The sequence below is a fragment of the Mastomys coucha genome, unplaced genomic scaffold (genome assembly GCF_008632895.1).
Source record: "Mastomys coucha isolate ucsf_1 unplaced genomic scaffold, UCSF_Mcou_1 pScaffold22, whole genome shotgun sequence".
Lineage (NCBI taxonomy): Eukaryota > Metazoa > Chordata > Mammalia > Rodentia > Muridae > Mastomys > Mastomys coucha.
Genome location: NW_022196905.1, coordinates 121,557,457 through 121,571,563, shown reverse-complemented (window position 1 = coordinate 121,571,563; position 14,107 = coordinate 121,557,457). Strand labels below are relative to the sequence as shown.

The window sequence follows — 14,107 nt, the reverse complement described above, 5'->3', positions numbered from 1 at the left end:
CCATGCCTGAGGTGTGGTCAGAAGAGAGGAGCAGAAACATCATGTAAGGGCACCAAGAAGTTGCAGACCACAGGGCTGCTCCATTTGGGTCAAGAGCAGCCAAGAAGGGACATAGAATTAGTAAATCATAACTCAGGATTATCGGTGGGAGATAGGTTCTACCAGCATAGAAGTTAGGCAGCTGCCCAGCTAGTATGCGTCGGGAGATAGGTTCTACCAGCATAGAAGTTAGGCAGCTGCCCAGCTACTATGCGTCTTAGGGCATATTTAGATATAGAGGTTGTGTGTGTGTATGTGTGTGTGTGTGTGTGTGTTTCATTCGGGAACATAAACCATTGAGGTGGGAAGAACACTGTGCCCAGGATTTATTTATTAGAAATATAATATTACATCCCCTTGGAGCCAGGAGACCCACACACAGCCCCCCAAAAGCTGCAGTTCCTATAAAGGGCCCCCTGTACATAGCTCCTCTCCAGGTAAGCCATGTCCCTTCCACATCTTCAGGTCTGTGGAAGGCACATGTTCCCCCCACACCAGCCCCAGGCAACAGGCAACTGGCTGTGGCTTTCCTATCTGCTGCCAATGTTTATATACAAAATCCTTTCACAACACCTTCCTTACTGTTGATGGGCCACTTGTTCCCATGGGGCTCTGACTGACATTTATAGATGATGAGTGACAGTTACATGGACACACTGTGGTATTATTCCATTTGCTATTAGGCATGTTCAAATTTATCTGTGACAAAAGGCTAGAAAAAAAAACACATGAGGACAGAATTATCTTCCCTGGAAATGAAAAGGTTTTATAGCAGCCATGGAAAGGTACCACTAAATCACCCGTCTGTGAAAACATCCACATGTCACCTCTCTCTGCTCAAATGTCTGCAAGATGGCTGCTGGACTACCAGCCATCACACCTGAATTCTGCATAGCAAGACGGAATGGCTTCTGTCTCTCGTTGTGTCATTCGAGGTGATTCTATTCAGAACTTCTAGGTCACACTCCACAGACTCAGACTAGAGGTACACTGCATTGTCATTTAGGCGGATTCCCTCCCTGAGCAAAGCCACACTCTGTTAAAAAAAGAAGTAGAAAATAGATATTTGACATTTATGTGCACTTAGCATTCTTTCACAGTAACCAACTGTCGCATGTCTCAGACCATACATTGCCACAGGCACAAAAGCCTAGCCAAGGCTGAGAAAGGTATAAGAGGTGGCTGAATTGCTGGCCATCAGAGAGCCTAGTGACCTGGTGTGGTTCACCAAGCTCTGTGCTTGATGGAACTCAGGTGGAAAGCTGTGACCTGTGTCCTGCTTGGGTCGTGCTAGCGCACTTCACAACTAGCATGGTCTAGCTTGTCCTAGCTGAGTTACCACCAGGTGTGTCCAACCTTTGACACTTCCACATAGCATTATCATCTATAAGAATCATACCCAAGAACCTCACAATCAAATCGCAGGGGGAGAAAAATCTCAAAATATTTTAAGTAACTTTGTGATTTTGGGGTTCTACCACACTGATATCTATCCATGGCTCCGTGCAGCCCAGAGGTTGAGCATACCTGCTAGCAAGCCTGTCTCACCATGACCTAGCCCAAACTGGAATAAACAACAAAGATACATTATTTTAAAGATAAAGATGGTGGTGTTGTGTGGAACCAAGACATGAGAATTATAGGAACTACCAGATTTTATTTGTTTGTCTGTTTAGAGATAAGGTCTCAGTATGCTTACTATGTAGACCCAGCTCTTCTAGAACTCATTGGATAGAGACGAAACTATCCTGTCTCTGCCTCTTAAATCCTGGGATTAAAGGTTTGTATAACACACACACACACACACACACACACACACACATACACATACACACACACACACACCCCACAATGCCTGGCCCTGGGAGCTCTCAGCTACTGCTTCAGTCCCATGCCTGTCTGGATGTTGCTACGCTGGTCATGGACTCTAACCCTCTCAACCTATAAACCCCAGTGACCCCTTTCTATATAAATTGGTGTCTCCGCAGCAATAGAAGAAGTGACTACGACAGGGACATTTGTGTATTGACTCCGTATTTAAATTTGCTGCGTTTGCCACTGGCTTCCTCATTCACGAGAGAGGTAAAACCTCCAGTGGTTTCATTTACATTACGATGTTGATAACACTTGGAAAGCTTAAAGGTTTGTTTTGTTTTGTTTCTATTTATATGTACATGGGCACAGGTGCCCCTGGAAGCCACCAGAGGGTGCCAGGTACTCTGGAGCGGAAGTTAAAGAAGACTGTGGATCTCCTCATGTGCATGCTGCGAACCAAACTGGGGTCCTCTGCAAAAGTCGTCCACATTCTTAACGGCTGAGCCATCTCTCCAGCCCCAGCATTTGGAAGCTTTATGTGTGACATATTATTCACCTTTGGGATTGTGGGTAATGAGTGGGACAAGCCCCCAGCATGGCAGTGGGTCAACAGGTCCACAGACCATACTAAGCACAACCTGCATGTGCACAGTGGTAAAGAGAGGCAGGGCAAGGCCACGGGATCCTGCCTCTGATCTGCATGTGGGGGCGGGAACCTGCGTTGGCTGTGAACTTTTCCCTAATGAAAATTCAGAAAGGTTTTTTTTTCCCCATTTACAAAATTGTCAGGTTTGTTTTTAAATTACCTTGAGCAAGGACAATTTGCATGGTGTCTGTGTGAACGAATTTCGCCAGCCCCCTTTTCATGTGAGAAAGAGAATACCCTCTTCTCTGTCTTGTAACACACACACACACACACACACACACACACACACACACAGAGTTTCTCTTATCTCCAGTCTGACAATTAAAACATAGATATGCCTAAGGCCTCCCAGGCAGTGTCTGAGACACATTTAGACCTTGCACTGAAGGCCAAAACCTTTCTTCCCAAAAAGCCCTACTTTGGGATTCAGACTTTAGTGTTCAGAATAACAACTTTCTGCTGACTTCAAAAGCTTCTGAAATCCCCAGTCTAGAACTTGACTCTAGGGCCTGGGGAAGACAGCTCTGTTCCAGTGATTAAGAACGTGTGCTGCTTTCTCAAAAGGCCTGAGTTGAGTTCCCAGTACCCACCCTGGACACACACCACCGTCAGGAACTCTAGCTCCCGGAAATCTTACACCTTCTTCTGGTCTCTTCTATCTCTTGCATTCTGTTGGTGATGCTTGCATCTATGGCTCCTGATTTCTTTCCTAGGTTTTGTTATCTCCAGGGTTGTCTCTCTTTCTGATTTCATTATTGTTTCTATTTCCATTTTTAGGTTCTGGATGGTTTTGCTCATTTCCTTCACCTGTTTGATTGTATTTTCCTGTAGTTCTTTAAGGGATTTTTGTGTTTCCTCTTTAAGAGCTTCTAGCTGTTTATCTGTGTTCTCCTGTATTTCTTTGAGGGTGCTATTTATGTCTTTTTGAAAGTCCTGTATCATCATCATGATAAGTGATTTTAGATCTGAATCCTGCGTTTCCAGTGTGATGGTGTGTCCAGGACTTGCTATGGTGAGAGAACTGGGTTCTGAGCAAGTGACCCTTGGTTTGTGTTGTTTATTTTCTTACACTTGCCCCCCGGTAACTTTAGTGCTACCTGCCCTTGCTAAATCTGACTGGAGCCTGTCCTTCCTGTGATCCTGGTTGTGTCAGAACTCCTCAGAATTAAGCTGACTCTGTGATCCTGTGATTCTGGGATCCTGGGATCCTAGGCTTATTACATCACCTGAGAGTGCGGCTTTCTCTATGTGTTGTGGGACTGGCTGCAGAGCGTGTGCCCAAGGTCTGCTCAGAACACTAACCCAGACAGACTGGAAGGAACCGGAGTCACTGGGCTGGCGGAGTTCCTGTGTGCCTGGTCCCGCTAGTCCCAGTTATTCCCAGTGTTGGGACAGATGTTGGTTCCTGCTCACCTCTGATCCTGGGTGTGTCAGAGCATCTGGGAGTGGAGCTTCCTCTGGGTGTTGTGGGACTGGTTGTGGAGCTTGCGCCCAAGGTCTACTCTCTGATCCTGGGTGTGTCAGCGCGCCTGGGAGTGGAGCTTCCTCTGGGTATTGTGGGACTCTCTTCTGGTCTCAACAGGCAGTGCACACACATGCACATACTCACCCACATACACATACATAGAAAGAGTTTAAAACATAGACATTGACTCTGATATCAGAATGGGTGCTGCCTGTCTCAGCTCTCCACTGTAGAAAACTTGTGAATGTCAGTTTCCCACAGGTATGAGGTTTACACACATGCAGAAAGTACCCAAGGGAATGGTGGTGTATTATGCTGCATCCAGATGGAAACAGATGTTTGCACAGACATAATAACATGGTAAGATAGCCTATGACATCTGTCCAGAGAGGAATTCTAGTCTTGTCTTTAACACTCATTGATAAGAATCTCTGCCATGATATTGTCAACAGGCTATGATCTTATACCATGCAACTTACCTCTCCACACCCCTGTCTGTGTGTGTATATGTGCATGAGTGTGCATGTGTGTGTGTGCATATGTGTGTGTCTGTCTGTCTGTCTATCTGTCCTAGAGGCCAGAAGAGGATATCAGATCCCCTGAAGGTGAAGTGAAAAGTGGTTGTAAACTGTCGGAAGGAGGCGCTGGGAACTGAACTCAGCCCCTTTGTAAGAGTAGTACATGATCTTAAATACGAAGCCATCTCTCCAGCCCCTTGCACTCATTTAAACAGGTCGTTTCGATTTATTTTCTATTACGTGTTTGGGTGTTTTGCCTGCATGTGTACCTGTGCCCTAGGAGGTCGAAAGATGTCAGACGTCCTGGAACTACAGTTACAGACAGCTGTGAGTCCCTCGTGTGGGCGCTGGGAATGAAAGTTGGGTCATCGGCAAGAGCAGCAAGTACTTTTAGTGGCTGAGCTCTCTTTCCAGCCCCATGAATCTCATTTTTTTTAGTGGAGAAGAGTAACTTTAGTGAACGCTTGTTGGTAGATCTCTTTGGAAAAGATCTCAATGTCCCAGAACGCTCCAACACATACAACAAAATACTGGCTGCCATAAGGACCTTCAGAGGGATGGTGTGTCCACGTATAATCAATATATCTTAGTTTACTGTTTCCCAGGGCTGTACTTCACTTGAAGCAACGGGACATTTCAGGCCACACAAAGTCACATTCTTTCTTACACTGAGTTCTTAATTTAGGAACGGCAAAGTTTGAAGTGCTGATCGATACAGTGTGCTGGCAGAGAACCTGAACTACAAATGAGCATCTGATGGAGAAAAGGTGAGCTGTGACCTTAAAGGCTAAATTAAAGTCCAGCGAAACGCTATTCTTGACATTAAAAGATCTTAGGCGATTATACAAAGGAGACTGCCTGTAGCCACAACCAAGATCTCAGTTCAGTGCATCTCAGTGGCTGCTACCACAACAGGGCCACCTTAGGCATGCAACACCCTTTTCTTCCCCAGTTTCAGATTCCAGATTTTCCACTGGACCCAGGAGTTTGTATTTCTCAACTTCCCTTGCAGCTATATGTGGCTATGGGAAAATGAGAATAGATGTGTTTGTTCTCACCTGGAATTCAGGCATAATGGCAGATCATAGGCACCCTCCTTACACCCAAAGCTAGTAATGGCCACCTTGATGAGGGGGAGAAAGAGCAAGATGGAAGAAGTGTGCATCGCCCACCCCATAGAAGATTGAATCCTCCCAGTGAGTCTTGTTACTTGAGATAGAATTATTTCTTCTATTGTTTAAAACCACTACTCATTTTGAGGTTTTCTGGTGTGTGTGTGTGTGTGTGTGTGTGCTGGAAACAAAACTCAGGACCAACAGAAAAACAGTCAGTGCTCTTTACCACTGAGCCATCTTTCCAGCCCCTGCATTATTTCTTAGAAATGGTGTCTCTCTGGGAGCCTGAAGCTTGAAGCTAGTGTGGTAGCCAGCAAACCTAAGTTACCCTCTAGTCTATGCTTCCCAGACCACTATGTTTACAGACACAGCTGGTGGTTAAGTAGCAATTTCCCCTGAGTTGAAACATTCCATCTCACAGGAAGGCTCTTAAAACTCAGGAAGTGAACAACTCGCAAGTCTCAGGAAGACTCTGAAACTGAACAGAGGCACAAAGGTTCTGCTTCTCCAAGGTAATCCAGGTAGGTAGGACAGGTGAGGAAGAGGAGAGTGTGACCTGTTAAGCTGCTCTTCCCCAGGCTGGCCTTGGCAGCAAGTGGTCTATGTTCCTGAGTAGCTCCTCACCCACACTCCTCTAAGTAATCCCAACAAACTACTCATTCACCAAGGTGGACTTTGTACATTAGTCTGGCATCAGTTTCCTATCTGAGGTGAGTAATTTGTTTTCTAGGGAAGGTCACACAACAGTGGTCACACCTGGCTTCTTACATAGGTACTCAGATCTAAACTCAGGGCCTTATGCTCACTTAGCAAGTGTTCTTACATACTGGACCATCTCCCCATCACCTAGTTTTTTTGTTTTTGTTTTTGTTTTTTTTTTTCTGGTGTCAAACACAATGTCCCCAGAGTCTTCTCCCATACCTCTGTTAAGTTGATCCCTCTGGTGAGTGTTTAAAATGTATAAAACATTTTAAATGCTACCACACAGGCTGGAGAGATAGCTAAGCAGTTAAGAGCACTTACTGCTCTTGCAGAGGACTGGGCTTCAGTTCCAAGCACCTAAATTGGACAGCTCAAAGTCACCTGTAACTCCTGCTCAAAGGACTCTGATTCCCTCTACTGGCCTCTGCAGGCTTCTGAACGCACATTGACCCATGCAGGTTCACACATGGGCACACAAATAAAAAGAAACGAGAATGGATGTGAATAGCGTGTTGTTTGGACTGTAAAGCAGAATTGCAGATGTCGGGAGTCAGGAGATGCTGAACGTGACAAAATGGAGGTGGGAGGGGGTACTGGAGTTGACTGAGAGCCATCCACATTGATTTGTGTGATGGACAATGTTGGCATTTAGTCTAGATTCTGCCCCACAGTTACCTTTGCAATAGCCAGGTGTGCCTGACTCACTATAAAAGGGGCTACTTGCCCCCTCTTCACTCTCTTACTCTCTTCTCCTCTTGCTCTTGCTCCCTTACCCTCTTCCCACCTTTTCCTCACTCCCCTCCCCCTCTCTCTCCACATGTTCATGGCTGGCCTCTACTCCTCCTCCTTTCTCCCTCCCCCTCCGTCTCTTTCCCTCCCTCCCTCCCCCTTCCTTTCTCTGTCTCTACCCCCTCCCATGCCCTAAATAAACTCTATTCTATATAGAGGCACCCTCTTCCCCCACACCATACCACACCTCCACCAAACATATCCCTGGCTTTCTTCTCTTTCTTTTTATAAAACACGACAGGCAACCCAGCTGACGGCACTTTCTGGAGAGGCTGTGAAACCTTAGGGTTGGAGTCACGGCCAATGCAGCAGCAGGTCACTGGACACATACCTCTGAGGATAGTGATCTGGCCTAGCTTTCTCACACCAGCTCTCTATCAGCCAAAGTGTGAACAAGCGAGGCCAAAGCCCCTACTGCCATAGACAGAACCACCCAGCTTCCATAGTGGACTGAACACCCTGGCAGCATGAGCCACAGAATACCTGACCTCCCTTTGGTTGCTTCCGTGAGGGATTCTATCATGGTGACTAGAGAAAGGACGGATATAAGGGGCTGTGAGGGCCTGATAAGGCTAGCAAGAGACAGACCATGCAGGGAACTGGGTGTACCCAAGCAGAAGCACTCTGGAGAGCATCCTGGGGTCTTGTGGCATGGTTATTTCTTGTTTACCTGTTTGTGTGAAGTATTTCTTGATTCTGCTTTCATTGATTTTTAACTACAGCCACTTCAACTAAGTTTGTTCCATGTGAGAGACTTACCCCTGCATCAATTGGAGACTCACCCTTCAGAACCAATCGCACGCAGCCTAGCTTTTCTCAGAATCTCCTCACTTGCCATAAGACACCAGTCTCTGGGCCAACGATATGACTCAGCAGGTAAAAGTGCTTCCCACGCAAGCCTGCCGACATGAGTTCAATCCCCAGAACTGACTCCTGAAAGTCATCCTCTGACCTCCACACACACAGTGGAGTGTCTACCCACACTCCACACATCCACACATCACACACAACAATAGTAATAAATGAAAGATAAGTCTGTCAAAGATCCTGGTCCTTTGCTGGATGTGGTAGTGCAGGCAAGCAGGTCTCTGAGTTCAAGGCCTGCTTGGTCTACATAGCAAGTTCCATCCCTGCTGGGACCATATAGTAAGACCCCCATCTAAATACAGATCCTGTGTCCTGTTCAGACAGACTGTGTGGGCTGGCAATGGTCTTCTTGGCTATTGTATGGATCTTTAAGCTCTAGGCTTCTAAAGCACCCACCTGGGAAGCCAGTTAAGTATATAAATTGAAGTCAGGCAGGGTTGGGGGCTACTGTTTTGAGTGGCCGCCAGTGGGTAGAAAGCTTTCCCCGTATTTTAGTCCCTCTTGGGACCACTGATGCTCTAAAACAGTGGTTTCTCAACTTGTGGGTCTTGACCCCCTTTGGGAGTTGAATGATCCTTTCATAGGGTTAGCATAGCAGATATCCTGCATATCGGATGTTTACATTACGATTTATAACAGTAGCAAAATTACAGGTATGAAGTAGGAGTGAAAATAATTTTATGGCCGGGGGTCACCAGGACAAGAACTGTATTAAGGGCCATAGCAGTAAGAAGGATGAGGACAACTGCTCCACAGAGATGTAAGAATGGGACTGGCTGGTGACTTAAAGATGGAGAGGAAGAGTGGAGGATGGGAAGTGTTGTCACAGTGTTCACTGGAAACATGTGTCCCCACATTTTGCAGCATGGGACGGGGGTGCTTGAGAGACTCATATATCCCAGGCTGGCACCAAACCTTCCTATGTAGCCAAGTTTGACCTTGAACTCCTGACACCACCCCCATCCCACCTTCCCCTCCCACCTCCCCCCAAGCGCTGGAATTACAGTTGTGGTCTTTAGGTCATTATCTGCACTCCTGACTCCTCTTTCACTTTCATTTCCCAGACTGAAGGGTGTAGTTTTACTCTGCCGAGCAATAGAGCCTCATAGGTTATTTCTCTGCCGCCGGTGAAATGAGCCAATTCAAATCAGATTACATTAGATTAAAGGCAGGTTTATTGGGAAGCTGCTCTCCGGTGGGCTAGTTCTCTGGCCCCAGGGATCAAGGCCAGGGAAGCTGCAGTGGGAAAAGGAGTGAGTGGGGCGAGGGTCAGGGGGAGGGGCCAGGGGATGGAAAGAGAGAAAGAAGGGAGTGCACACTTGTGGACAGAGAGAGAAGAGGAAAAAGACCAAAACTGTCTGGATTATATAGGGAGGAGCCTTTTGGGGGAGGGGCAGCCCAGGCCCTGGGCTGGAAAGTTCAGGGTTGGGGGCAGGGTATGCCAGGTAGAGACTAAGGGATGCTGAGGAGCCTGGAAGCCAGGCCTGCTTTGATATGTAAAACATGCACTTCAGTCTCTTGTCCTGGGGTTGGATACTCAATGGAGCCAACCAGGTATAGACTAGAATCTCCAAACTGTTGAGTCTGCAGAAACCGCAACCTCTTTATCTGTTACTACAACGTCTGGTACGGAAAGGGAAAGCTGTTACACTTCAGTCTAAGTTCATGTCGAAGCCCCTCTGATCAGACACTCCAGTACTGTATCGGTTTTCTTAGGGACCATGCTGCAGGGGTTGGGGCTGCTCCCCACCAGAGGTGCTTCTCGGACAAATAAACAACAGCTTTAAAAACATATATATGTATGGCTGATGGTCACGTGCTTTATTAATTAAGAACCTCCCCCTTCCCAAGTGCATTTGCAGATGTAGCTTAGTGATGCTGGCACAGTGGTCAGGCAGTGACGTCATCCCCGGGCAAAGGAGAGACAAGCATTCCAGAGCATCCCGCTTTTGTACCTGACCTTTACGCATCTCTCCAGAGGTGGGTTTGAACTCTGGGCTTAGAGGAGCTGCTATGGAGATTCAGGCCTCATGACTTCCCCCACCCCGACCCTTCTTGTGCCCAGAGAGGTAAGACCCCAGCTCAGGCTGTGGGCCAAGGAAATGGACACAGTTCTCAGTGCATCTGCAAATGCTTGAAGCTCAAGCAGGGCGGGATGAAAGTGACAGTGCTGGATCTGAGGTACAGAATAGAAAGCATCCTATCGAATCAAGCTCTGATTTCATCCCTGAAGTTCTGGTTTACAAAGGTTGCTTCCTTCCATCCTGCTTCTCTTAAAAGGAGATGCTTACTGCTGCTAAGAAAAGCAAAAGGCTCAGATGTGCCTTCTGAGTTGGAGCAGGTATGATATGGATTCTGACTCCTCCTCCATTTCCTCCACAGCCTGATACTTTCCATGCACGTGTGGCTCTTGGCTGCATTTTTCTTTCCTCTTCCTCCTCCTCCTCCTCCTCTTCCTCGTCCTCCAAGCTGACTGCTTTAGCACAGGGTGGCCATTCCACATCCTGCTCACAGTAACACAGCCTTGTTGAAATTCAACAAAAAGGGCCGCTGGAGGTACAGAGCACTGTTGTAAGGAGCTCCCATCAAAAGACACCCGGCCACCCAGACTGACCTCCCATACCCCAATGACCTTCTGTCACAGTCTTGGGTCCCATCATTGTCTTGTGACTCAGTCAACACTGTTCCCAATTCCTTAGCTATAAGAGAAAAGACCAACCACACTGAATTCAGTGCCCCAGCCTCCATTGTGGGGGCTATCCAATCATCGTCCAGGCTCCCTGTGATGTCATACTTGCGGGCAGAGCCTCTTTTGGAAAGCGCGCTTGGCTCTCAGGTGCACTAGTGAGAAGTGATGCAACCTGATACATTCACAGCCTCTTCAGAGCTTATTAGCATACCAGCCACAGCCTGCCTCCCCCCCAACCCCTGCGGCCCCCATGCCTATCAGGACCCCATGATCGAGATCTTATCAAAAATGCTGCCAGCTCCACTCCATTGACAATCCTGGCCTTTTTGTTTCTTCTTTGTGAAGGCAGGGGAAGGGTCTGCCCTGTGGTTACTTATAAATAAGCTTCCATGTGTTGTTGTAAAAGCAGTTCTTGGAACACTCCTCCAAAGGCCCCTGAGATGCACCTCCATCTCCTGCACTGAGCTGCAAACACATCTGGGACTTAGCCATACGCACTTTCAGCAGTGAGCCTACAAGCCCACTGAGGACTGATCTGTAAGCACCTCTACGACTCGGCGACAAGCACTTTCAGAAGTGAGCTACAAGTCCATCCAGAACTGAGCTTGTAAGCATAGCAGAACTGTCTGCCAAACAGGAGGAGACTTGGGGGGTGGATGTATTCCTGGGGACTCTAGGATTCCAGTGGTCCAGGACCGGGTACCATCTCTTGGTGTCTACCCAGAGCTGAGCACCTGCTGGTTGTTGGGACAGATGTGGTGAGCGCAGACGTGCATCATTTAATCCTCCAAGTTTGTCTCCAGCTTCCTGACGAGGCGCTGGTAGGTGTCTCTCTCCACCTGCCAGCAATGATGTGTCCTCACATATTCCCTTCCGTTGCTCACGATTTCTTTCTCCAGTGCAGGATCGCTAACCAGTCTCTTTGCCAACTGAATGAACTCCTGAAAGACAGGAAGTGGATGAGAAACACACATGTGCAATGGGTGCAAGGGGGAACCCTGGAGAAAAATCACTTTTGAGGGGCAAGGGATCAGAGTAATGCAAGCATTGGGATTAAGAAACACTGTGTATGTCAGGGGGCAAGATGGCTCTATGCGCGCATGCGCATGCACGCGTGTGCGCACACACACACACCACACACACACACACACACACACCCCGGGGCGTGCTACACCCACAACCATGTGTTCACAGTATTCTTGTTGCAGCTTTGCAGTGACCTGTACCTACAAGTAGCATGCACACAAACATACATCCCCACAGATCTATTCCCACAAACACTTGCCAAGAATGTCCATGGGAAACCCCGGGGCTGTCAATCATGCTCCTCCCCAATCTTCCCTAGTCCACCGAAAATCATCTCTTGGCCTGTTTCTGCAGTAGGCGGTGGTTACTCAGAGACTCGCACATGGTCGGAGTGAAGATATAAGTGACTCAGCCGTAAGTGGGATGTGTGCGCCACAGCCTCCAGGCTCAGGCAACACCGTAAGAGCTGGAGGAAGGGGTACAGGGTTGTGGAAAGCTGCAGCTATGGTTCGCCTGCATAAGGCTGGGCCCACTGATAATTCTGTCGTGGACTGAGGAGTGGCTCACCCCTTCCTGATAATCTGTATCTGGTTCATGGTTGATAGGGGATATAGAGTGTCCTCATTAGATCTGTACCAACTTGATGTCTTTTCAGGTGACCCTCAGTTAAGAAAATAAGTCCATCAGCCTAAGAGCGAGTTGATGAAGCATTTTATAATAGTAGTAGTAGTATTAATAATAGTGATGGTGATGATGATGATAATAATAATAATAATACTTAATGTGAGACAGCGCAGCCACTGATGGGTGGTGCCACCCCTGGGCAGGTGGTCGTGTGTGTTAGGAAGCAGGCTGAGCAAGCCATGGCGAGCAAACCTGTAAGCAGCTTTTCTCCGTGGTCTCTGCTTCAGTTCTCACCCCCAGGGTCCCCCACTGTTTGAGTTCCTGGCTTCCCTGATGATAAACTTGATTGTAAGGGAGTCCCTGGCTAGTCCCGCTCACTCCCCAACTTGGTCCAGTAAGTCTCATTCCTTCCCTTTCTCTCCAACCCTGCCCACATGGAAAGCCTGGGAACAGAATAGGCAACAAAAAACCCAGTCCTGCATTCCTGACAGCTGTCCCAACCCTCCTCACATAACCACCCAGGAACAAGCCCAGCATGTGGCAGACAGCATTTTCCCTCCCCATGGACACCCCTCCACCCCTACCCCACCAATACCCGCTCCTCCACGCTCATCCCCTAGGACTGGTGAACTCACCCAGGAACCCATTCCCAAATAAACCTGCCCCCCCTTTTTTTTGCTTTTAATTTGGCTGAATTGGCTTATTTCTTCCAGGGAGGAAAAACCTATCAACTGGGATCAGGATTTAGAAGCCAAATGAATCCTTTCTTCCCCAAGTTGTTTTTGATTGTGATGTTCTTAGCACAGCACTGAAAGCTGAAATAAGAAAGGTATTTTCTTCAGTAGTGTAGCCACCAGTAAAGAGTCCATACTCATGAAAATAACCAAGTCACATGAGGGAGGAGCAGATGGAGGAGGGGCAGGAGAGAGAGAAAAGGGACTCAGTAGGAAGAGAATGAGCCAGAGGGAGGGACGAGAGAGGGTAAGAGGGGAGACCGGTCCAAATACATTAAATAGATATGTCTATGTTATCATATATAATTAATATTATATAACATTAGTTAATATATAACATTTAACATTTATAATCCTACTATAAATATTATATCAATATTATATATTAATATTGTATAATATATAGTGTTAATATTATATTTAATATTGCTAATCACTCTCTTTGCAGTGGCCCAGGAGCCATGATTTCTTCCCTCTTTTATGGCCACAGCTAGAGACCCTCGGCTCACACACTGGGCCCTGAGAAGCTTGTTCTACCACGGGCAATGCCTGGTGCAGAGGGAAGCTCTGGGACTCTGGGCCAATTCTGTGTTCCAACTCTGCACCTTTTCTCTCTGCTGGGTGATTTCTGACATGCTAGTTACCACCTCTGAGCTCACGCTGACCATCTGTGTAAGGGTCCATGACTCGCTGAAGAACGACACCCTGGACCCAAATAGTATGTAAACACCAAGAGTGTTTTATTCTGTAGAAGTCCAGCATGCTGGGGTCTCCCATTACCAAGAGAGAGACAACCAAGTGAGCTTGTGGGCCAGATTTAAAGCACATTAGGGGAGTTCCGGGGTCCAGAACCCTTACCAGGATGGGGGGCCTGGAAACTGTTGCTGAGGCATCCAGGGGAAGATGAGCTTCCTCTTACTCTAGCTAATCTTCCAGAACCATTAGGTGGGGTGGGGGAGGGGGAGGACTGATGCTGGGGAAGTAGCTAAGGAGGTCTGGAAGCTGCTGCTGACCCATTGTTCTTGCCTCAGGCCAGGTGGCCTGGCAGCTTCTGAGGCCTGGACTCCCCTGGAACTGC

General features: G+C 47.6%; 1 protein-coding gene across 1 annotated transcript in view; it reads right to left on the bottom strand.

Moving 5' to 3' along the window:
* Nucleotides 1–9,750: 9,750 nt before the first annotated feature.
* The window catches only part of Glt1d1 (glycosyltransferase 1 domain containing 1), a 74,260-nt gene continuing 69,903 nt past the window's right edge, over nt 9,751–14,107 (bottom strand). Inside the window, exon 12 of the mRNA XM_031338039.1 lies at nt 9,751–11,586. Coding sequence (XP_031193899.1) covers nt 11,425–11,586 — 162 coding nt within the window. The 3' untranslated portion in view covers nt 9,751–11,424. The remainder of the gene's footprint in view (nt 11,587–14,107) is intronic.